The sequence below is a fragment of the Lupinus angustifolius genome, chromosome LG03 (genome assembly GCF_001865875.1).
Source record: "Lupinus angustifolius cultivar Tanjil chromosome LG03, LupAngTanjil_v1.0, whole genome shotgun sequence".
In the NCBI taxonomy this organism is placed as follows: domain Eukaryota; kingdom Viridiplantae; phylum Streptophyta; class Magnoliopsida; order Fabales; family Fabaceae; genus Lupinus; species Lupinus angustifolius.
Genome location: NC_032011.1, coordinates 1621072 through 1639961, shown reverse-complemented (window position 1 = coordinate 1639961; position 18890 = coordinate 1621072). Strand labels below are relative to the sequence as shown.

Below are 18890 nucleotides of genomic sequence, written 5' to 3'. Positions count from 1 at the left end.
ATTTTGGGTGGGGTCAAATAATTTTGGGTCATGGGTTTTCCTTCTATTCGGGTTTAGAAGAATAGGATTTTACAATTTGCGGCTTTTGTAAAAAAAAAAAACAGTAACTCGTAAGATCTTTCCGATTTCACGATCTTACGGTTTTTCCCGACGATCTCACCAACAGTGGTGACATCGCATTCAAAGTGGGCACGTGACTCGCTAACTCTTGAAAACTCGTAAGATCTACCAATCCTACGAGTTAACTCGTGAGTTGGCCCGTTAGATCCAAGAAAATTAATGACTGAGATTGAATGTGATGGGTGTAAATGGATCCCTCCTATATATAAATTTTATTAATTGAAGTTAATGGTAAAAATAATGCCCTCACGCAGGATCGAACTACGGACCTTCAGTTTACAAGACTGACGCTCTACCACTGAGCTATAAGGGCTTTTTGTTGATATGTCTAGAGCCTTTGATAACTAAAACTTAGCTAATTTGCACAAACAATGGACTACTTCCACACCATTCAAATAACAATGTAAAAGTACAACAAAACTCTTATCATGACTATTTTTATGAAGTGGAAGTATTCCATTGACTATGCCTATACAAGTTTTATTCCAAAAGTGAAGCTTTGCAACCATAAACAGAATTATTATCCTCAAAGCAATAGCTTGCATCAAAACCTAAGCAAGGCCTAGTAATCACAGATTCTGTTGAGATTAATGAGCCCAACTTCACAAAAATGTTTCATTTTTTAATGCCCCTTCTTCCAAATTCTGAGACATTAGTCAAAAAGTGCATTAAATAGAAATTCCTAAAAACAAAAGTCCAAATGAAATCCAAAACCTTCACTAATGTTGAAACCTCCTACTATATCTGCAAGACCAAAAACAGATACATGATGTGTAGCACAATTGTAGGACTTTACTTAATAACACATTGTTTTATGCCTAATAAGAATTCTACGAATTTACTTGATACAAATGTAATAGAAAGGCCTAATTTTATGTAAACTTTTAAAATTATTACGTTACTCATTGAACTACTTGGGGTCAATTTAGTTTTGGGAGCTGTTTTTTTGTTGCAAAATTGAGATTCACTAGAGTAAAAAAAAACAATAAAAAGATTCAGTTTTGAGTTAATTAGCTGAAACCCTTTGAAGAAATATACAGAAAAAGAATTTAATTGCTTCCAATTGCAACACCAAACTATGCAATCATTTATAAAAAAAACAGATAGGAAAACCCTAAAATTTTCAATAGGAATCTAATTCATTAAACGTGAAATTGGGTAAAAGAAAAGACTTACTGAAAATGAAAGGTGATGCAAGTTCGATTGGTCGTAGGAAGTGTTTGAAGAGAGAGCCCTAGCCAATAAGATTTTTCCATATAATGCAAATATATTATTTTATATTTTTAGAATTTTCCTTTTTAATGAAATGTCACGTTTTTATTAGTCTGGTATAGAAAAATGGGACAGGAATTGGGACAAGTAATCTTTGTCCGAGAAAAAGTAACAAAAGATTCAGGTGGGGAAGTAGATGGAGAGGATCGAGTGGGTCTTACGTGTCAATATATCATTGGATGTTGTAATGGTGAAAAGTTAAAAGGTTTCTCTTTTTCCAATCGTTGTTTGTGAGTGTATTTGAAGAAAGAGAATATGGGCTTATGTGATTGCAACCCAGGCCAGGCCAGTGGAAGATTTTATGTGGTGGGTTTAATATTAATATTATAAGTGATCATATTATATTTAATTTCAAGAAGATAATGAAATTGTTCTTTTTAGTGTCGGAGGAGGAGGTTCCGGAAATGTTTTCCGATTATTAAGTCAATATTTGAGGTATGTTATATAGATGTATTGTGAGCTTATCTTGTCATTTAGGAGAAAGTAGTGTATGAATGTGACATTATTTTGTAACAAGATTTGTGTTATTAAGACACCGTAACAATCATGTACAGGTGGTATAATAGTGGTGTATCGTCGTTCTTGTCTGGTCAATGACATATCTTTCTAAATTATTTAGTTGACCGGTCAAGATATAAGTACTGTAATTAAAATAATCAATTTGTATTGTTTCAGATTGATAGTTGTAACTCTTGCTTGATCGTGATGCATCTTTTTAGACCAAGATGGGTGAATAAAAATGTAAGTTATGATATGAGAAAATTAGGTCAGGTAAGTGATAATGTTTTTATAACAATTAGTAGTCATTCACTATCGGTTTGTTAATCATTATTGACTTCAAGACAAAAGTAATATAAATCAATGATTAATAATGTATTGAAAGTGTAAAAAACTTTACACAGATTAAATTTTAAACTCTATTATCTATGAAATTTTCTACTGTAGAATATGTTTAGTACAGATAGAAGAGAATTCATATGTTTGTCTATTCTACTAATTAAACCCAACTTTTGAGTTTACATCACCCGTATAAAATCATATATTTGGTACTATTTTGTATCTAAACCATATATTTGGTAGTCTAGTTGCTAAACCTAATATATCAACCTATAATTCACACAATGTTCATATGAAATTGTTGTTTTATTCTTCAAAGTTATTTTCATCTCAAATACTAGATAGACTAATTTTTTTAATAGTGTAATAAATATAATAATAATATTAAAAATACATGCACATAAAAATAAAAGTAGTTAGGAAATCAATTAACTTTTAAAGGTAAAATAAATATCCACCATTTCTAAAATGATGAGAAGTTGGGAATGACCATCAAGAACAGATTGAAAACCATATTCATGTTGGTGGTCAATCATTAGATTTAAGCATGATAGGTGATGATGAATTTGATTTGCTAGCTACCTCAAATAACATATAATATCATTAAATTATCAAAGTAACAATGGAAAACAACATTACTTAACTCTCAAACGTGATATATTTTGTTCATAAATAAAATATTAAGAGCATGGTATAATACATATGCTATGAAAAAAGTATATCACTTTCACATAAAGCATTTTTTTTAATGAGTTAATGAAGGTTATTCTAGTTGATAAAAGTTTAGTTAATATTACAAGAATGTGAGTTTGAATCACATTACTAAGACTTGACCACAATAATCCTTAAATAAATATTAGGTAAATATTGAAAACAACCAAGCATAAGTACCTCCATTTATATTAGTTATGTCTATTAATCTTTTATCTTTTACTTATGCTTTTATCTTAGAATTTTATACTATAATAATTTGTTGTAATCCTTAGTTTGATGAACCAACAAGATAGAATTTTATACTGTAATCCATAATTTGTCCCTACCATATGTACCTAATATATTTTTCACCTCATGAAACACTAAATTGTATTTGAGTAGGATAAGATAATATAATTAAAAAATTTGTTATACAAGTATATTAAATAGTTAGACACCATTTAATCACATATCAATTTTGTTAGTGAGCTAATGGTTTCATTTTTAGAAGTGATTGTTTTTATTTGTCATTTGTCAAAATATTCACACCTACTACATGAAAAATCAATACCATTTGATAAAAATAGTTAATACCATTAAATACTATGACATTTTTCTACATGCATAAACTCAAGATCGAATAATATAAAAAGACAAAGTTAATATTAATTCACTAAATAATATAAAATAAAGTGAATCTTTATATTCTATTTTTAATTTGTTCAAAACAAGTCCACCCTAAGAAACATTTTCTTGAATGAAACGTTTTTGGGTAATAATTTGATTTTTTCGAGGAGAAGGCTTGAGTGAAAAGTTAAAACTTAGAAGTGATAGAATAAATTTAAAAATCTAAAAGCATCCACAGAATTCAAATCCAACTTGCAAGTCCCAACCAAAACCAACGACTCACCACCAAAAGTTTCAACAACTTGGATCAATTAATTCATTATTTAATGAGTGTAATACAATGTTAGTAAAAATTAATACAATAATTTATGATCCAATATTCATTTGTATAAATTTTTTGAAAAACAACAAATAATTAATTATAAGAGAATAAAATATATCTTCGTATCAGAAGATTACTTATCTCATCTGACTAATAAAAATATAACATGTGTATTATTTTGTTTAGTTTTAAATATTTTTTTACAGAAAATCATTAAAACAAATGTAATAATTTTAGTAATCGGAGGAAATAACTTATCTCCTTAGACTATGAGATATTTTATTCTCCAATTATAAATGATACATTATATAAAATTCTTATAGAATTTAGTGGTATAAAGTTTCACTAGATCCCTAAAATGACCAAAAGAGATTAAAAGTTCAATTCATCATAATGACGCTTATTAGGAGGAATAACCGCACATATCCCAGTATGTTTAGTTTCTTACAAAATGAGGAGAAGGTAGTGTTAATAGGGACAATGATCTGCTGTTCTAAATCTCGTCCCAAATTCTGTCCCAAACCCTATCCCAAACCAATTATATTATGACACGTCAGTTAAAAAAATAAATATTCATAACTTTATCAGTTTTACTTCGTTGTGATTGATAAAAGACGTGGTTGGGGACAGCATATCCCATCCGTGTTAGTAGTACCTATCCAATACATTTTTTGTGTTAATTAATACTAACCCAATTCACTCATTTTCATTAAAACTAATCCTATTATTTTCTATATAAACCTCATCAAACCAAAACCTTACCTTCTCTCATTCCTCCCTCAAAATCAAAACACTTTCTCTAATGGCTTTGAACAATGCTTTCCCCGCTACCGGCACCGGTCTCATCGTCAGCTTCGGTGAGATGCTCATCGACTTCGTCCCCACCGTCTCCGGCGTCTCCCTAGCTGAGGCACCAGGATTCCTCAAAGCTCCCGGCGGTGCTCCGGCGAACGTTGCCATCGCCGTCGCAAGGATCGGTGGCAAAGCTGCCTTCGTCGGAAAACTCGGAGACGATGAGTTCGGTCACATGCTGGCGGGGATCTTGAAGGAAAACGGCGTACGCGCCGATGGTATTACATTTGATACGGGTGCACGTACTGCTTTGGCGTTCGTGACTCTACGCGCTGACGGGGAGCGTGAGTTTATGTTCTATAGGAACCCGAGTGCTGACATGTTGCTTAAGCCTGAAGAGCTTAACCTTGAACTCATCAGATCTGTATGTTTCTATCTTTCTCTGTCTTTTTCAAGTTTCTTGGCAGAAAATATTTTAATGTTTTCTTTGTTTGTCGGTTATATATATTATCCTTTTTCCATGAAAATGAAGTGCTGTGTTTCATGTTGATGAGATTTATTTGTCTCTATTATTAGGAGTGAACATGATTGAGCCTACTCGCTCATCCAATTTGGTCCGATCATGATCGAGTTTCATCGAGTCTAAGTCTAGTTTTCATATCAATATTCAGAACCACGTAAGTGATGAACATGAGATCCGACCCGTCTCATGTCACTCATTTATGATGTTTCTATGAATGTCTATTCAATTATATATAGAGTGGGGACATTTATTTGGATTTAAAGTATTAAATATTATTGATTTTTTAATTTTTTATCATCTATGCATGATTAATATATATAGGAAGTGGCTACTGGGAGAATAATTATTATTGTGAGAAGTGAGAACAATTAATATAGATAATTGGATCTTATTTGAGCGATCATGATTAAAAGATACATACACATTAGTATCGTGTGACCAATAACTAATTTTCAATCCTAACATTCATATATGGTTTTAATACCATGATTTATGGTTGTCATATATATTATAATTAATGATATGTTTTCCTACTAAATCCTCATATTAATCCTCTTACGCATAAGATAGTGACTAAGATAGTGACGTATGTCAAACCAATCACTATTAAATAAAGTATTATTTTGTGATGTATGCCACTTTTTTATGAGTAGAATAATTAGTAGAAAGATTTAGTAGGAAGATATATCATATTTTATATATTATTTATCTCAAATGGAGTAATAGTGAGGAGACATTGTCTAATTGGAAATGCATTATAAAGGTTTATTGGGTTGACATTTGAGATCTAGGTGGAGTTTGAATTCAAAAAATAATCTAGTGTTAATGGGTCAATGTTTATCAAACTTAGTATAGGCCGCCACACTATATAAAGATGTGATGTTTGATAGCATGGGAAATATCGTGCTTTTTATTTTTCGGCTAGTAGGACAGATTAAATAAAAGAATAATCCAATACAAATTTATTCCATTCCTGATTTGGTTGAAATATATTCTTACAAAAAGTTTTATATTTGAAATCTATAGATAAAGAACTAGTATCTATTTATTTGTTAGTCTTGTGAAGCGTGAGTAGAACGGAACTGTGAGGTTAAGACGATGATTATAAATAGTAATTTAATGTTTGGTGTTGCGTGAGATTGAGATGTGTGACCTGTGGGAAAAAGGCGTCATATTACGCGCGTGATAAAGGGTATTTGCTGAGTCATGTTGAGAATAGTGGGACCCATTTGTAATTATGAAAGTCAGATGAATTTTTATTTGTCCAAAATGGACTCCACCGATAATGATGCCAAAACTGTGTGTGTGGGGTTGGTGAGTGGTGACTATGTATATACCTTTCTAGCTCTTACCTATCATGGCTGGTAGTGATGGAAGAAAATAAATTAAGATTAATATAGAGAATATAAGTATATATATATATATGGCTGCACAAACTTTGTATGTTGTTTCTCATTCGTCAGTAAAATAAATATATAAAGTAAATATATATATCAACTTTATATATGAGAAAGAATAGACACATAAAGTATTACACACATTTTGAGAGAAAAATATGCTCCTAAAAATACAAAACTTTGTCCATTCTGTTGGAGGAATGTAGTATTCTCATGCAGTTGCTGAGGTGAAATTTTAACATGAAGGTTTGAATAGGAAAATGTAAAGGTGGCTATAGGAAATCTTGTGTAAAACAAAGACAAAAAATAATATGAAATAACAATTATATGTCATTCTATTTACACTTACAATAATATTTTTATCCTTATAATTAGTGTAGAAATAGTATTTCTCTATCCGGTAGTAATAGAAATGATCCTTAGTCTCTCGGTCAAGGTTCAATTCCGGGTCCAAATAATTGGGTTGAGAGGTACAAAGCAATACATTTGAAATATAATATGATAACAATTAATAAATATATCCAGTGCTTTTTTCTTCTTTAGGGCTGCTTGTTTTTATTTATATTCAGTGGGTATGTCATAGTGGTTTATCTTTGACCAACCCTCCAATCTAGCTTTTACTCTCTTCTATATTTCAAGTTAATTACCGTAATGAGTTAAGCAATAATTTAAATTTGTTCATGGTTTTGTTTCTTGTTGCTCTCAAAAGCTTCATAAGAGATTTGTTTTTCTTCATAGAATTTAGTGGTTTGTTTCTTCGAGAAATTGAATCTAGAGCAGTTGGTGGTAGTTCCTTAGTATTTTAAACACCCTTTTATAGTGATCCAAGATAAAATAGATAGAAAATAATAGGATATGAACACTATAAACTCTAATCATGTGGTGGTAGTGATAGTATAACGATGACGGCAATTACGGTGGTAAAATACTTCAATAGAATATATTGCACAATAATATTACCAACTATTCTCTTTTTCTGTACATCAAAGAAGCCCTAAATATTTACCCTTCTTTCTCAATGAAGATCCACACTTTACAGCCTAGCAAGCACGTGCATGCAATCTTAGAAAAGAAAAAAAAATGTATAATTTGGCGACCTATTTCATGCCTAGTACTCTCAATTATCTATAAAATAAAACCTTAGTTTAATTTATTTTTTGATTGGATCCGGTGACTTTAGCAAAAGCATGAATAATGATGGGTACAATTTTCCAAAGTACACATCACCTCTCGTGGCAAAATGTGTCAATGAAATATAAAATAGGGTATAGATTGTGAGGTGAGGAATGAATAACATCATTTCTTATTAAGTGAAAGAAACTTTTTATTTGAACATAAGGTTACTAACATCACATATGGTATCCCATTTCTTTTGTGATTTGATAAAGAGATGTGTTATTCCAAATTATGTCTCATATGTTGTCTCGTGCTAACTAAAATATATCGTATGAGGCAAGATTTACGATTGAAAAATATAAAGAACTGTTATAGTATAAGAATATAACTGATGTTAAAGTGAAACTTGACTTTACCAGGCAAAAGTTTTCCACTATGGATCAATAAGTTTGATAGTGGAGCCATGCAGATCAGCACACTTGAAAGCCATGGAAGTTGCGAAAGAAGCTGGTTGTCTCCTCTCCTATGATCCAAATCTGCGCCTACCATTGTGGCCATCACCTGAAGAAGCTCGTAAACAAATACTCAGTATATGGGAAAAAGCAGATTTAATCAAAGTCAGTGATGTGGAGCTTGAATTCCTCACTGGAAGTGACAAAATTGATGATGCTTCTGCTTTGTCTTTGTGGCACCCCAACTTGAAGTTACTCCTTGTCACTGTTGGTGAACATGGTTCTAAATACTATACCAAGGTAAATAAATGTTTACAACTTCCTTTGGTGAATGATGTTATCTCAATTTTGTAATAGTTTTGTTTTGAAACACTAATGAGTTATTCTCCCTTGGTGCACAAACCAGAATTTCCATGGATCAGTAGATGCTTTTCATGTCAAGACAATTGATACAACAGGTGCTGGTGATTCCTTTGTTGGTTCTCTATTGGCCAAGATTGTTGATGATCAATCCATACTTGAAGTGAGTGAAACCCTTCATGTTAAATCCCCTATGGAAAATACAACTTTAGCTGATTTATTTCCTACCCTTGGTAAAAATTAAAAGAAAGTTTTAAAGATTCTTCCAAACTTTATATAGTTTTAAGTGATTTTTTTTTACTTGCTCATGCAGGATGAACCAAGGTTAAGAGAGGTGCTCAAGTTTGCAAATGCATGTGGAGCAATTACAACTACTAAAAAGGGAGCAATCCCTGCTCTTCCCAAAGAGGAAGATGTGTTCAACCTGATCAAAGAGTCATCAGCATAATAATGGAAGCACAAGTGGTAGCATGATTTCGTTTCTTCACCCACTTTCCTTCTTTTTCTTCTAGTTTCACTTTTCCGTTTGAGTTGTTTGCTATCAATTTATGAGGGATTTTTTCTCTTGGTTTTCTTTGCAATTTTCCACGTTTCTATGTATTGACTTTTGGCAAAATGCTTTCATCCAAGTTGAGGTTAATTGTTGAATAAAATCATGAAACATGACCCACAGCTAAAGCTTCTTAAACCATTTTATCTTTCTAGTAACTAGTTATGGGTAATTGTTCATATTTTGGGTGTCTTTAAATATCATTTTTTATTAAAAAAAAAGTACCTATAAGAGGGAATGACCCAAGAGATACTTAAAACAAAAGTAACTCAAACAAAGGAAATGTGATTGAAGTTGATCTTTTACGTTAAATAGCATCTAGTCTCTACTTTAGCCAACATGAACATCATGAAGTATATATTATAGAAAACATAAAGTTGTTCAAGTGTGCTAAGTATTATTAGTGTCAATTAATCATCATTTATTTTGTGCTAAGTATCATTAGTGTCAATTAATCATCACTTATTTTGTGCAAAGAGATTAATTTATTTCCTACAAATTGAGTAATTATAATGTGTTGGTCTAGTGGTGTAAGACTTTATTAGATCTGCAAAATGATCAAAAGGTAAAGGGTTTGATTCCTGATAGCGATACTTGTTGAAAGGGACAACTATACACCCTGGAAGGAATTAGTTCCTTACGTAAAAGAGTAAGAGATATCCTTGGTTCTTGGTTGTACAAAAAATTATAAATTAAACACAAGTTATTTTGCTTCCAAATCACAGACAACTGTTACACTTTATAAATTGTCTCCTTCCAGTTATTTTCTGAAATAAGTTTATCTAATGCAACTAAGCAAGTAGTAGCATAGGGGATTCAAATTCTACCTTACCAAAGGTAGAGAGCCTAAATAAGTTGACAACTACAGTACTATAGCCTGAGGATGGCATTCACTAACCTCCATGTTTAAGGACTTCCAAACATTTGCACATCTTTCCCACTTTGCGCGCATGTGTGCCAGAAATGTCTCTGCCCATTGCTCATTGTTCCCTCTCATGCTTAGACCATAAGGCACTGAAAAACTGTTCAAACAAGCTTTTAGAATGTCAGCAATCTGCTGAGTGACTCAATGATATTCATGAGTATAATTTTAATCCATTATCATAATTTTACTCTATTGATAAACAAGGAAAGTGATATATCCTTCTACTCACAAACAAGTGACATGTGTCACAAGGTGATACTTTATTTATTAGTGATTAGTTTTCAAGTAACATGTGTCACTTTTTTATGGGTAGGAGGATATATCATTACTCGATAAACAATAAATAGCGTGAATACGAGGATGCTTTAGACATTTTCGAAAACAAAACATTATGTTGTGGAGGAGCTCTACCCCTACATAGTCGTAAGGTCTGCCCGTAAAGGACTCCATTTGCCAGCTGGCCTCGTGATTTAACAAACCAAAATTCTGGTTGACAAAATGTTGTTTTAAATCCAAATGCAGTATTTACCTTAACAATTCTTCGGGTTGAGTTCCTTTCTTGAGGGTACTGTTCCTCCTGCAAGAAATCAAATTTGATATAATACCCACTTGGTCAGAAAGTAATTGATGGGAGAAAATGAAGAATTGGGCAAGTCAATGATTCAACACAATTTCCACATCACACACATAATGGCAGTTTCATAATATAAATCATGGACAAAGGCCTAGGAAAACAAACCTGCTGACAAACACTTGGAAAATATGAAGATATTTTGTTGAAAGGTTATAAATGGCATCAGCAATGTGCTCCTTGCCAAACAGATACACCACTGGATAACCTAGAAGCCATCTGAAGAAAATAAAAAGTATAATCTGAGATATCCCCACCACATATTTCATGTTTAATAAGGAAAATAAGCAAATGGTTGTTCTCTGATCCATGGAACCACCATTCAGGTTGTACATAACTTGAGGGAATTACCCATTCAAGGTTGGCAGTGTCACCTCAGTGTTGTCCATGCAGTTACTGAGATCAATGCACTCAGTAGAAAGAGAGTGAACATGCTGACTAGTGGACTCGTTGTTATTATCCAAGCATTTTGCTTCCGGGGATGGCAAAGGATTGTTCATTCCGTCGGAAGGAAATACGGTCAAGAAAAACTTCTGAATTGACTTGAGCTGCATTGCTAATTGGTTTTTCTCAATTTGTGTTATCATCTGAGCACAAGTTAAGGAAACATATACATAAGGATAATGTATAAAATTGAAAAACAATCAATAAAATCACTATGAAAGAGTAATGACCTCGGGAGATTCATGTTCAAGGTCCACAAATAGCAACTGTGTTTCAGAGTTGAAGGTTGATCTGACATGATGAGCTAATTCTGTTAAATGTATCAAGTATATCATGTCTTGTATAACCATCACTCTTATATGCTCAAAAATGGGTGACTCCTGGGAAAGTGCAAATGAGAAATGATGAATAAGCAGAGCAAATATGTTACAACTACAATAAGGATTAAGGAATTTAAATGTGTTGAATTAAGCCTAGAACTTATTTATCAACTCAAACTTGACTTGTGGAAAAAAGTTATTAAACCTTGGCTTGTTTATTTAAATGAGCCAAATCTAAACCTTGAGTTTCATTCCTTTAAAAGATGAATCTTAAGTATAACTTGTTTCGCTCATCCAAAGCTTGATGATTTTTTTCTTTACCATGTTTCTTCTTGAACTATTTTTTCTTTATAAATTTAATACTTAAAAACACACATCTTTCTAGTAGGAAATGAGATAAAATTGAAAATAAAACTATTCTTGTCATTCATAACCCATTACATGGTGAATCTCGACACAACAAAAACACTAACGCCTTCTGACTTAGATGTCACGAGTTCAAATCCCGAATATAACCTATCCACTTGCAGTGTAAGACTGCCTACATCGACCATTCCGTGACCCTACAAGGTGAAAGAGTCGTCGTGCATTGGACCGCCCTCAATCAATTACAACACACATAACACAATAGAATATGAGAAGGAAGAAGAAAAAACCTTTTGACTAAGTTGGAGAAGTGAAGAGAGACAGTATTGTAGTTCAGGCATCTTTCCACCATAATCTATCATTACAACTGGTCTCAATCTTGTACATAGTGCCAATATATCTATCTTCCACAAATTCACAAATTCAAATAATGAATTGGAACAGTTATTGAAGTTCATATAAATATAAAAAAAGTAATGAATCTGAAGAAAGTTATGCGAGTGAGTGAGAGAAATACCTAAATGTAATCGACGCTTGGAAGAAGGTTTAAGGCGCCAATTGATGAGAGATATAGAAGAATCCAATACTTTCAAACCTTCTTCCAATTCTGCTACTGAAACTGAAGAATCCATTCTCAATCATTCATTCATTCATCAATTCCAATTCACTCTACTTCTTTCTTTCGTTGCTTTCAACTACACAACATAGGCCCGGGCCCGGTTTTTGTGTCATCACAAGCATATTTATGTTTGGGCCCGAGCCTGGTTTCTCATTCTAAGGAACTAATCTCTTTCGAATTTGTGACTATTATTTCATAAGTACCACTTATAAGAATTGAATTGTTGACATTTTTATCCTAATTATCTAAAAAAGCCTTCTAGTATTCACATAAATTATTTAAGGAACTAATGTTTTTTTTACATTTTCATCCACCATATGAATTATTTAATATTTATGTAATAGTTTAATGAGTAACTTAACTAATTGATATATAGATTAATGAGCAAGGTATTTTTATAGAAAATGATGAAACATAACACATGTCATGATTTCACTGACAGGAAGAGATAACTTTATCTCCTTATACCAGGAGATACTCCATTCGCTATAAAGAATACCGGATACTTGATTAGGTTGCATGAGTTACAACAACTTGTTCACATACTAGGGAAATATTATGGTAGAATAATTTAAACCATCACAAACTATCATCAACGTTCTAATTAGGAAGAATAATCATATTAGTTTCAAAGTTAGAAAGCAATGAATCAATGATGAAGATGAGAGAAAATTAATATGACAATGAGATACCATCTTATATATAAGGGTAACTGAAGACAGAATGATTTTTTTAAATTACTGTTACTAAATTACTAAAACCCTGTACATTTAAAATTACTGCTTTCCATAAATAAAAAAAATTATTTAATTCAATTTTAACAAAACCCATATTCTTGCATGCAATTTCAATTCAACTTATTAAAAAAAATGAAGCTTTTTTGTTTGCAACTCATCCAATTATCCATCTCTGTATTGTACTTTGGAGTTAGTAAAATTTCATTTGGTGGGCATTTTATTTATGATTCCTTGAAATTTACTCCCCAAAAGGACCTAGAATTTGGGTGCATTGTATTTTAGTATTATAGCAATATGCAGTGCCATTGGAGCAAAATTAAAGCATATATACTCCATGAATTTGATAATATCATGTCCTGTTATAGCTGTTTTTTTATCGTCTACTTTGTTATTTATATTTTTTTATTTAATTTTTTCTCCTCACAGGATTCTCATTTACTTGGAATAATAACACATCCTGACATTGAAATGCATATGCAGGAGTATAATATCTATTCACACGATTACTATACTAGCCATCATTTATTTGAATTATTTTTTTAAAGAGTTAATAATGATTAAATATAAATAATAAATAATACATTAATAGTGTATAAAACTCATACATTATAACTGCATACTTTTTTTTTTCCCATTAGCATACCCATTGAAGTCTTGTGGTGCAGTAACAAATACATTGAAATCTGTTACATTGCAGATGAATTATGAATGCATAGCCAATTGGAAATGTTGAACTTGTCTAATGTCAAGGCAAAGAATATTAGCACCTTGCTTTTAAGAGGATTCTTAAGAAGGATGCATTGCAAGAGTGTTTATTCCATATGCATAAATATTTCAAGGATCCAATTCTAATTCAGATAGTCAGAAGAAATATCCCAAATAATATAAAATGTCAAGAATTCAATTGTCATGTAAATATGCATTTGTAGACTGTTAATACAAATAAATTACAATAAAAGATATACATAATGTCCAGATAAAACACCAATTACAACAACAGGCAAGAACAAAGTCATTCACAGACTCTGAACTCCACAGTAAAAAATGTTAAAAGGAATAATAACCATTTCAAATGGAACTTCATCTCCCTCAACTCCTCCAGTATATCTGTAGACAATAGTGTAAAATGATGAGAACATGTATGAAATATAGTCAGGGAACATAGGCCTGGTAATTATGTTTGGAAACCTTTAATGTCAATGCCGAAATGAAAAAGAATAGAAAAGAGGGGGGACAATTATGCTTGTGCCATAATGGAATATCATAACAATACTAAGATACAAGCAAATGAGCGAGAATCGGAACAAGAATTGTTCTCATTTCTTCCATCACTCAGAATGGGAAACAAAAAAATGTTGCATTGCTACTGCTGCAAGAAGTTAATTATAACTTATAAGTTCTTAAAATATACATAGATAGGTAAGCATGTGCTCTGGTAGATATGTGAAACTGATAAGCTTTTCCTCAATCCCCTCTCCTAATAAAGGGAAACTGATATGAACCTATTTTGTCGTATGGTTTTCCTAAAGCCATATAAACTGCACATTGGAATCCCATAATTCTGACGTGGGACTCAAGTCCCATATGGATCCAAAGTCCTAACATCCCACCATACTCGGCAGGCTAGACGGCCACGTGGGCTGGTTGTGAACTAGTACTTTGATTCCCGAGCGGCACTGATATGCTGGCATCAGTGAGTTGAACAGGGTGGAAACAGGCCAGGCCAGGCTTTGCCTTAAACAGGCCCAGCCTATATAGTATGTAGGAGCCTGGGCCTGGCCTGTTAGCCTGTTTAAAAAAAATTTCAAAGCCTAGGCCTTGCCTGTTTAAAAGTTTGGCCTGGCCTGTTAGCCTGTTTAAAAGCCTGTTTTACTATATCATCTTGAAATAGGTCATCATATCTACATTTAGATAGGTTAATATTCCGTATGTAGGAGCCTGAGCCTGGCCTGTTAGCTTGTTTAAAAAAAATTTCAAAGCCTAGGCCTGGCCTGTTTAAAAGCCTGGTCTGGCCTGTTAGCCTGTTTAAAAGCATGTTTTACTATATCATCTTGAAATAGGTCATCATATCTACATTTAGATAGGTTAATATTCCTACTTTTAATTAGACTCTTCTAACCCTAACAATTAAATTATATTTTTTATATTAATATTACATATGTATAATAATATTACTTATATTAAAATTGTATAATATGAACATATTACATAATATAATTAAATAGGCCGGCCTGTTAGGCTTAATAGGCCTTTTGGATGGCCTACAGCCTGGCCTATTTAACTAAATAGGCTTTTCAAAAAGCCTATGCCTGGCCTGTTTACGAAGAAAGCCTGGCCTGGCCTGGCCTGTTATAGGCCAGGTAATAGGCCCCTGGTAGGCGGCCTGGCCTGTTTCCACCCTTAGGCATCACCACAAGTGCCACTAGTTTGCAGTCGAGAGACATGGTGTAAAGCTCTATAACAATTGACATGGACCTTGGATGACCCATATCATTAAAGATAGCCGTTGGGGTTGGAGAGCCCAAGCCATATTTTCCCCCTCACAGGAATCTCATACAATCGATGTGGGACTCCGATATCTTGCAAAGGATCTTAACAGAAACAGAACAAAGAAAGAAAAAACTGAAGAAGTCTCAGGCATTTGAGAAATGGGTGTTTAAAAGATAAAGCGTATTTCAAGGGGTGAACTTAAAATTTTCCAAGCATCTATAATGATTTTATCAAAAGATTATCACACCTACAAAAACTCACCATTTCTTGAAGTCAGTTGGACTATCTTTGTGATCTACAATATTCACATGTTGTGTGCCAGAAGTAGAGCCATCTTCTTGAGAACCTGGATGAAGAATGTTCGAAAAGCCCTGCCCAATTGATTTCCACCATCTACTAGGTAAAGGAGTTTGTAAATTATCAGAGCTCATAAATGATGATGGTTCAATTGTTGTAGCAGAAGCAGGGTCGAGGTCAGAAAATCTGAAAGCGCCTAAAATCTTTTCTGGAAGCTCTGGTTCAGCTTGACTCTCAATAAGAAAAGCCAGGTCAACAGTCAAAGTTGAGATATAACCGAATGCCAAATGGACTATTGCATTTGCAACCATGGAAGACCCTATATCAATATCTACTTCTACGAAATTCTCTGCCACACAATATTTACAGGAAAGGACACGCCCAATTACGCATATGGCCTGCTCTCCAACAGCTTTTCTCACAATCCAAGGGCCTTTGACAATGTTGGCAATCAGTTTAAGCCTCGAGTTTCTGAATGCGTCGTCACCTTTCCAGAACTTCTCCATCAGCGACCCTTCAGCAACAGGCTCTTTGGTTGTAAAATATGCTACTGCACTATAGTTATCTTTGCTTGGGACTTGAAGATTGAAGGCCCAGACCAAAGGCTTATCGCCTGACGGAAACTCATTATCAATGACCTTCCTAACTCGACTATTTGGATTGTTCAAAACCTCCCCAATCTTCACTGAACTTTTAATCCAATCAAAACCGAGAGGCTTGAGCAGATAATCACCAGCTGGAATCTTAACCCTGGTTGAAAAATACTCGGGACCTCTAACCATGAATGCATCTCCAGGAGGGGAAGCCCAACCATTTGAACAATTATCCGGCTCAAGAAGTGGAATGGAACCTTCAGATCTTATCCTATTTATCCATTCAGATTCCTTTCCATCACCAGAGCTGGTCATATTGTGTCCTGCATCCCAGTAATAATAGTGTAAGCTTACAATAACAAAAAGGAATTGGTCGCAATTATGATGATTAATGTGATTGTAAGATAAACAAGAGTGCCTATACATAAATCCTAAAGTAATTCTAAGTTGCATGAGCTTTGACAAATACTAATAAAGAACAATGAAATATCCCTTCATCAGTTTACCATACAAATAAATCTAAATAGACTTTATCTGTCTAGAAATTTTATCGATATCTACAAATAAATGCAAGGTAATGCTGCCTACAATAGAACCTGTGCACAGAGGGAGCTTCATAGTATAAGACTGCCTTACTTCAACCCCTAACATTTTGTTTGTGAATTGAGTTTTGGAAGGGAAGGAAGGGAAATGGAAGGCTTCAGAGTCATCTCACCCGTGTATTTCATAGCTCTCAAGCCTTCTATTTCTCTTTTTTCCCCTTCAAAACTCAACTTGCAAACAGACCCTAAAGGGCTTCAAATTAACCAACCAGATACAATTCATGACCATGCCCTCGAATACGAACCAAATGAGCTACAATAAATCCTAAAAAAATTCTACAGGCAGACAACAATTACGCCATGTACTTACCAACTCCAATGAACTTTCACACTAAATTTTCTATGTACAAAAAAATCAGCTATTTTTATGACATACTTAAATCAATCTTAAACATAAATACAATTTATAAAGAAGTTTACAATAGCACAGTAATCAAGTAGGGTTTGCTTTACCACAACAGAAAAAAACAGCATCCAGCAATTGAAAAATGTTACACCCCACAAAATTAAACACCAGCAACATTAATACTAACACAAATAATGATAATTGGGTAATTAAAAAATTCATTGAAACAAACAGAAGATAAATTTAAAGAGTTGACTAAACATTACCCAAAGCATAGAAAAATCAAAACACAAAAGCAGAATCATAAAGGAACATGTAATATGAATTATCTATGATGATGAAGATGCAAATTCAGAATTCAGCTATAGAGAAAGTGTAACTTACAATGGTTCTGAATTCTAGATTTTGTTCACAGTCCACAGAATTTTTTTTATTTCTCTGCTCTTTCTTTCTTCATTGTGTTTGCTTTTTGGTTTCTCTTTCTATCTTTTTTGGGGAAAAATGATAATTTGGTTAATATAAGAGCAACCGACAAAGATGCGTAAACTAGACATACTAGGCCCAAACATAATAGGTGTTATTCATAAACCCAGGCCCAAAATCTTCTTCAGATTAATCAATATATATAATATATATATATATATATTCTCGTACTATCAACTATATCTTCTCACTTTTTTATATAAGGAAGTAATCTCTTTCAGGACGCGTGAATGTCCCTCAACATGTGTCACTCATTTCTTTCCAATTATTAAAGTTGATTTTGCATTCCCAAAGAAAACTTTTTTCGTGATGGTCTAGTCATAAATAAGATGTATGTCTTGACAGTGTATGAGTTTTATACATTTGTCACTGTATCATCCACGATTGATATTTAATTATGATTAACTTTTCAAAAAAGGTAATCGAAATGAATGGTGGATGATGGAGTATTTATGTAAAAATCTTTACACAATCAGTATATAGATTTTACACTCTTTTTTTATATAGACGACATTATTAAACCCCTTAATATGATGTCTTAAAAAACAACTATCTAACACTTAAATTAGGTATTGCTGGTAGTTACTGTTTAAACTTAACATAATAAAACAATTCATTATATTATAAAAAATGATTTATAGTACCCAAAATGGATAGGTTTTGGAAGTGCTAGAAGATCATTAATGCCACTTATGAATTAAATTTAATCATTTTTCTTAGAGGGAATGAGAATGTACATTTTGATTTCACTTGTGGACCAAAATGAACAGAGTTTGGAAGTGCTAGAAGATCTACAAGGTGAGGTAATGAAGCTTGTGAGTGAAGTCAAAGCTCAACTAATATTTAGGTCAGGTTGAGTTGCCCCGAAATAATGAGCCTTGATTTTTTATTGTACTATTAAGGTATCCCTTCTTTATCCTATGGATAAAGAACTAATCCCTTTCGGGGTGTGTGACTACCCCTCCCAACAAGTATC

At 32.9% G+C, this 18890-nt stretch overlaps 3 protein-coding genes and 1 non-coding gene across 6 annotated transcripts; 1 reads left to right on the top strand and 3 right to left on the bottom strand.

Annotated features, from left to right (window-relative positions):
- Positions 362 to 433, bottom strand: TRNAT-UGU. Its single transcript has one exon. It is a non-coding gene; the product is annotated as a tRNA-Thr (tRNA).
- Positions 4620 to 9199, top strand: LOC109342931 (fructokinase-2-like). The gene is made up of 4 exons (XM_019580999.1): positions 4620 to 5087; positions 8119 to 8451; positions 8558 to 8674; positions 8825 to 9199. Exons 1-4 carry the CDS (start codon positions 4674 to 4676, stop codon positions 8957 to 8959), a joined length of 999 nt encoding a protein of 332 aa, XP_019436544.1. The 5' UTR covers positions 4620 to 4673; the 3' UTR covers positions 8960 to 9199.
- On the bottom strand, positions 9724 to 12409 carry LOC109342928. 2 transcript variants are annotated; one of them, XM_019580995.1, is made up of 7 exons: positions 12265 to 12409; positions 12038 to 12147; positions 11292 to 11441; positions 10969 to 11204; positions 10726 to 10836; positions 10516 to 10560; positions 9724 to 10083 (listed from the first exon to the last, which is right to left on the bottom strand). In XM_019580995.1, exons 1-7 carry the CDS (start codon positions 12377 to 12379, stop codon positions 9924 to 9926), a joined length of 927 nt encoding a protein of 308 aa, XP_019436540.1. In that variant the 5' UTR covers positions 12380 to 12409; the 3' UTR covers positions 9724 to 9923. The 2 variants fall into 2 exon arrangements, with proteins under 2 accessions (XP_019436540.1, XP_019436541.1); XM_019580996.1 differs by having other exon boundaries at positions 12038 to 12151; positions 12265 to 12378.
- LOC109342927 (protein ENHANCED DISEASE RESISTANCE 2) lies at positions 13965 to 17913 on the bottom strand. 2 transcript variants are annotated; one of them, XM_019580994.1, is made up of 3 exons: positions 17816 to 17913; positions 15855 to 16806; positions 13965 to 14210 (listed from the first exon to the last, which is right to left on the bottom strand). In XM_019580994.1, coding segments are annotated over exons 2-3 (945 nt in total). In that variant the 5' UTR covers positions 16799 to 16806; positions 17816 to 17913; the 3' UTR covers positions 13965 to 14209. The 2 variants fall into 2 exon arrangements, with proteins under 2 accessions (XP_019436539.1, XP_019436538.1); XM_019580993.1 differs by lacking the exon at positions 13965 to 14210 and having other exon boundaries at positions 15851 to 16806.

What these genes read in the sequence shown, in the direction of transcription:
- LOC109342928 (XM_019580995.1), bottom strand. Translation starts at nt 12,379, where the DNA reads ATGGATTCTTCAGTTTCAGTAGCAGAATTGGAAGAAGGTTTGAAAGTA. An exon ending in ACACTGCCAACCTTGAATGG is followed by an intron (nt 10,837 to 10,968) that starts GTAATTCCCTCA and finishes TATTTTCTTCAG; the next exon opens with ATGGCTTCTAGGTTATCCAG. An exon ending in TTCCAAGTGTTTGTCAGCAG is followed by an intron (nt 10,561 to 10,725) that starts GTTTGTTTTCCT and finishes TTCTTGCAGGAG; the next exon opens with GAACAGTACCCTCAAGAAAG.
- LOC109342931 (XM_019580999.1), top strand. Translation starts at nt 4,674, where the DNA reads ATGGCTTTGAACAATGCTTTCCCCGCTACCGGCACCGGTCTCATCGTC. An exon ending in ACCTTGAACTCATCAGATCT is followed by an intron (nt 5,088 to 8,118) that starts GTATGTTTCTAT and finishes TGACTTTACCAG; the next exon opens with GCAAAAGTTTTCCACTATGG. An exon ending in GTTCTAAATACTATACCAAG is followed by an intron (nt 8,452 to 8,557) that starts GTAAATAAATGT and finishes TGCACAAACCAG; the next exon opens with AATTTCCATGGATCAGTAGA.
- LOC109342927 (XM_019580993.1), bottom strand. Translation starts at nt 16,798, where the DNA reads ATGACCAGCTCTGGTGATGGAAAGGAATCTGAATGGATAAATAGGATA.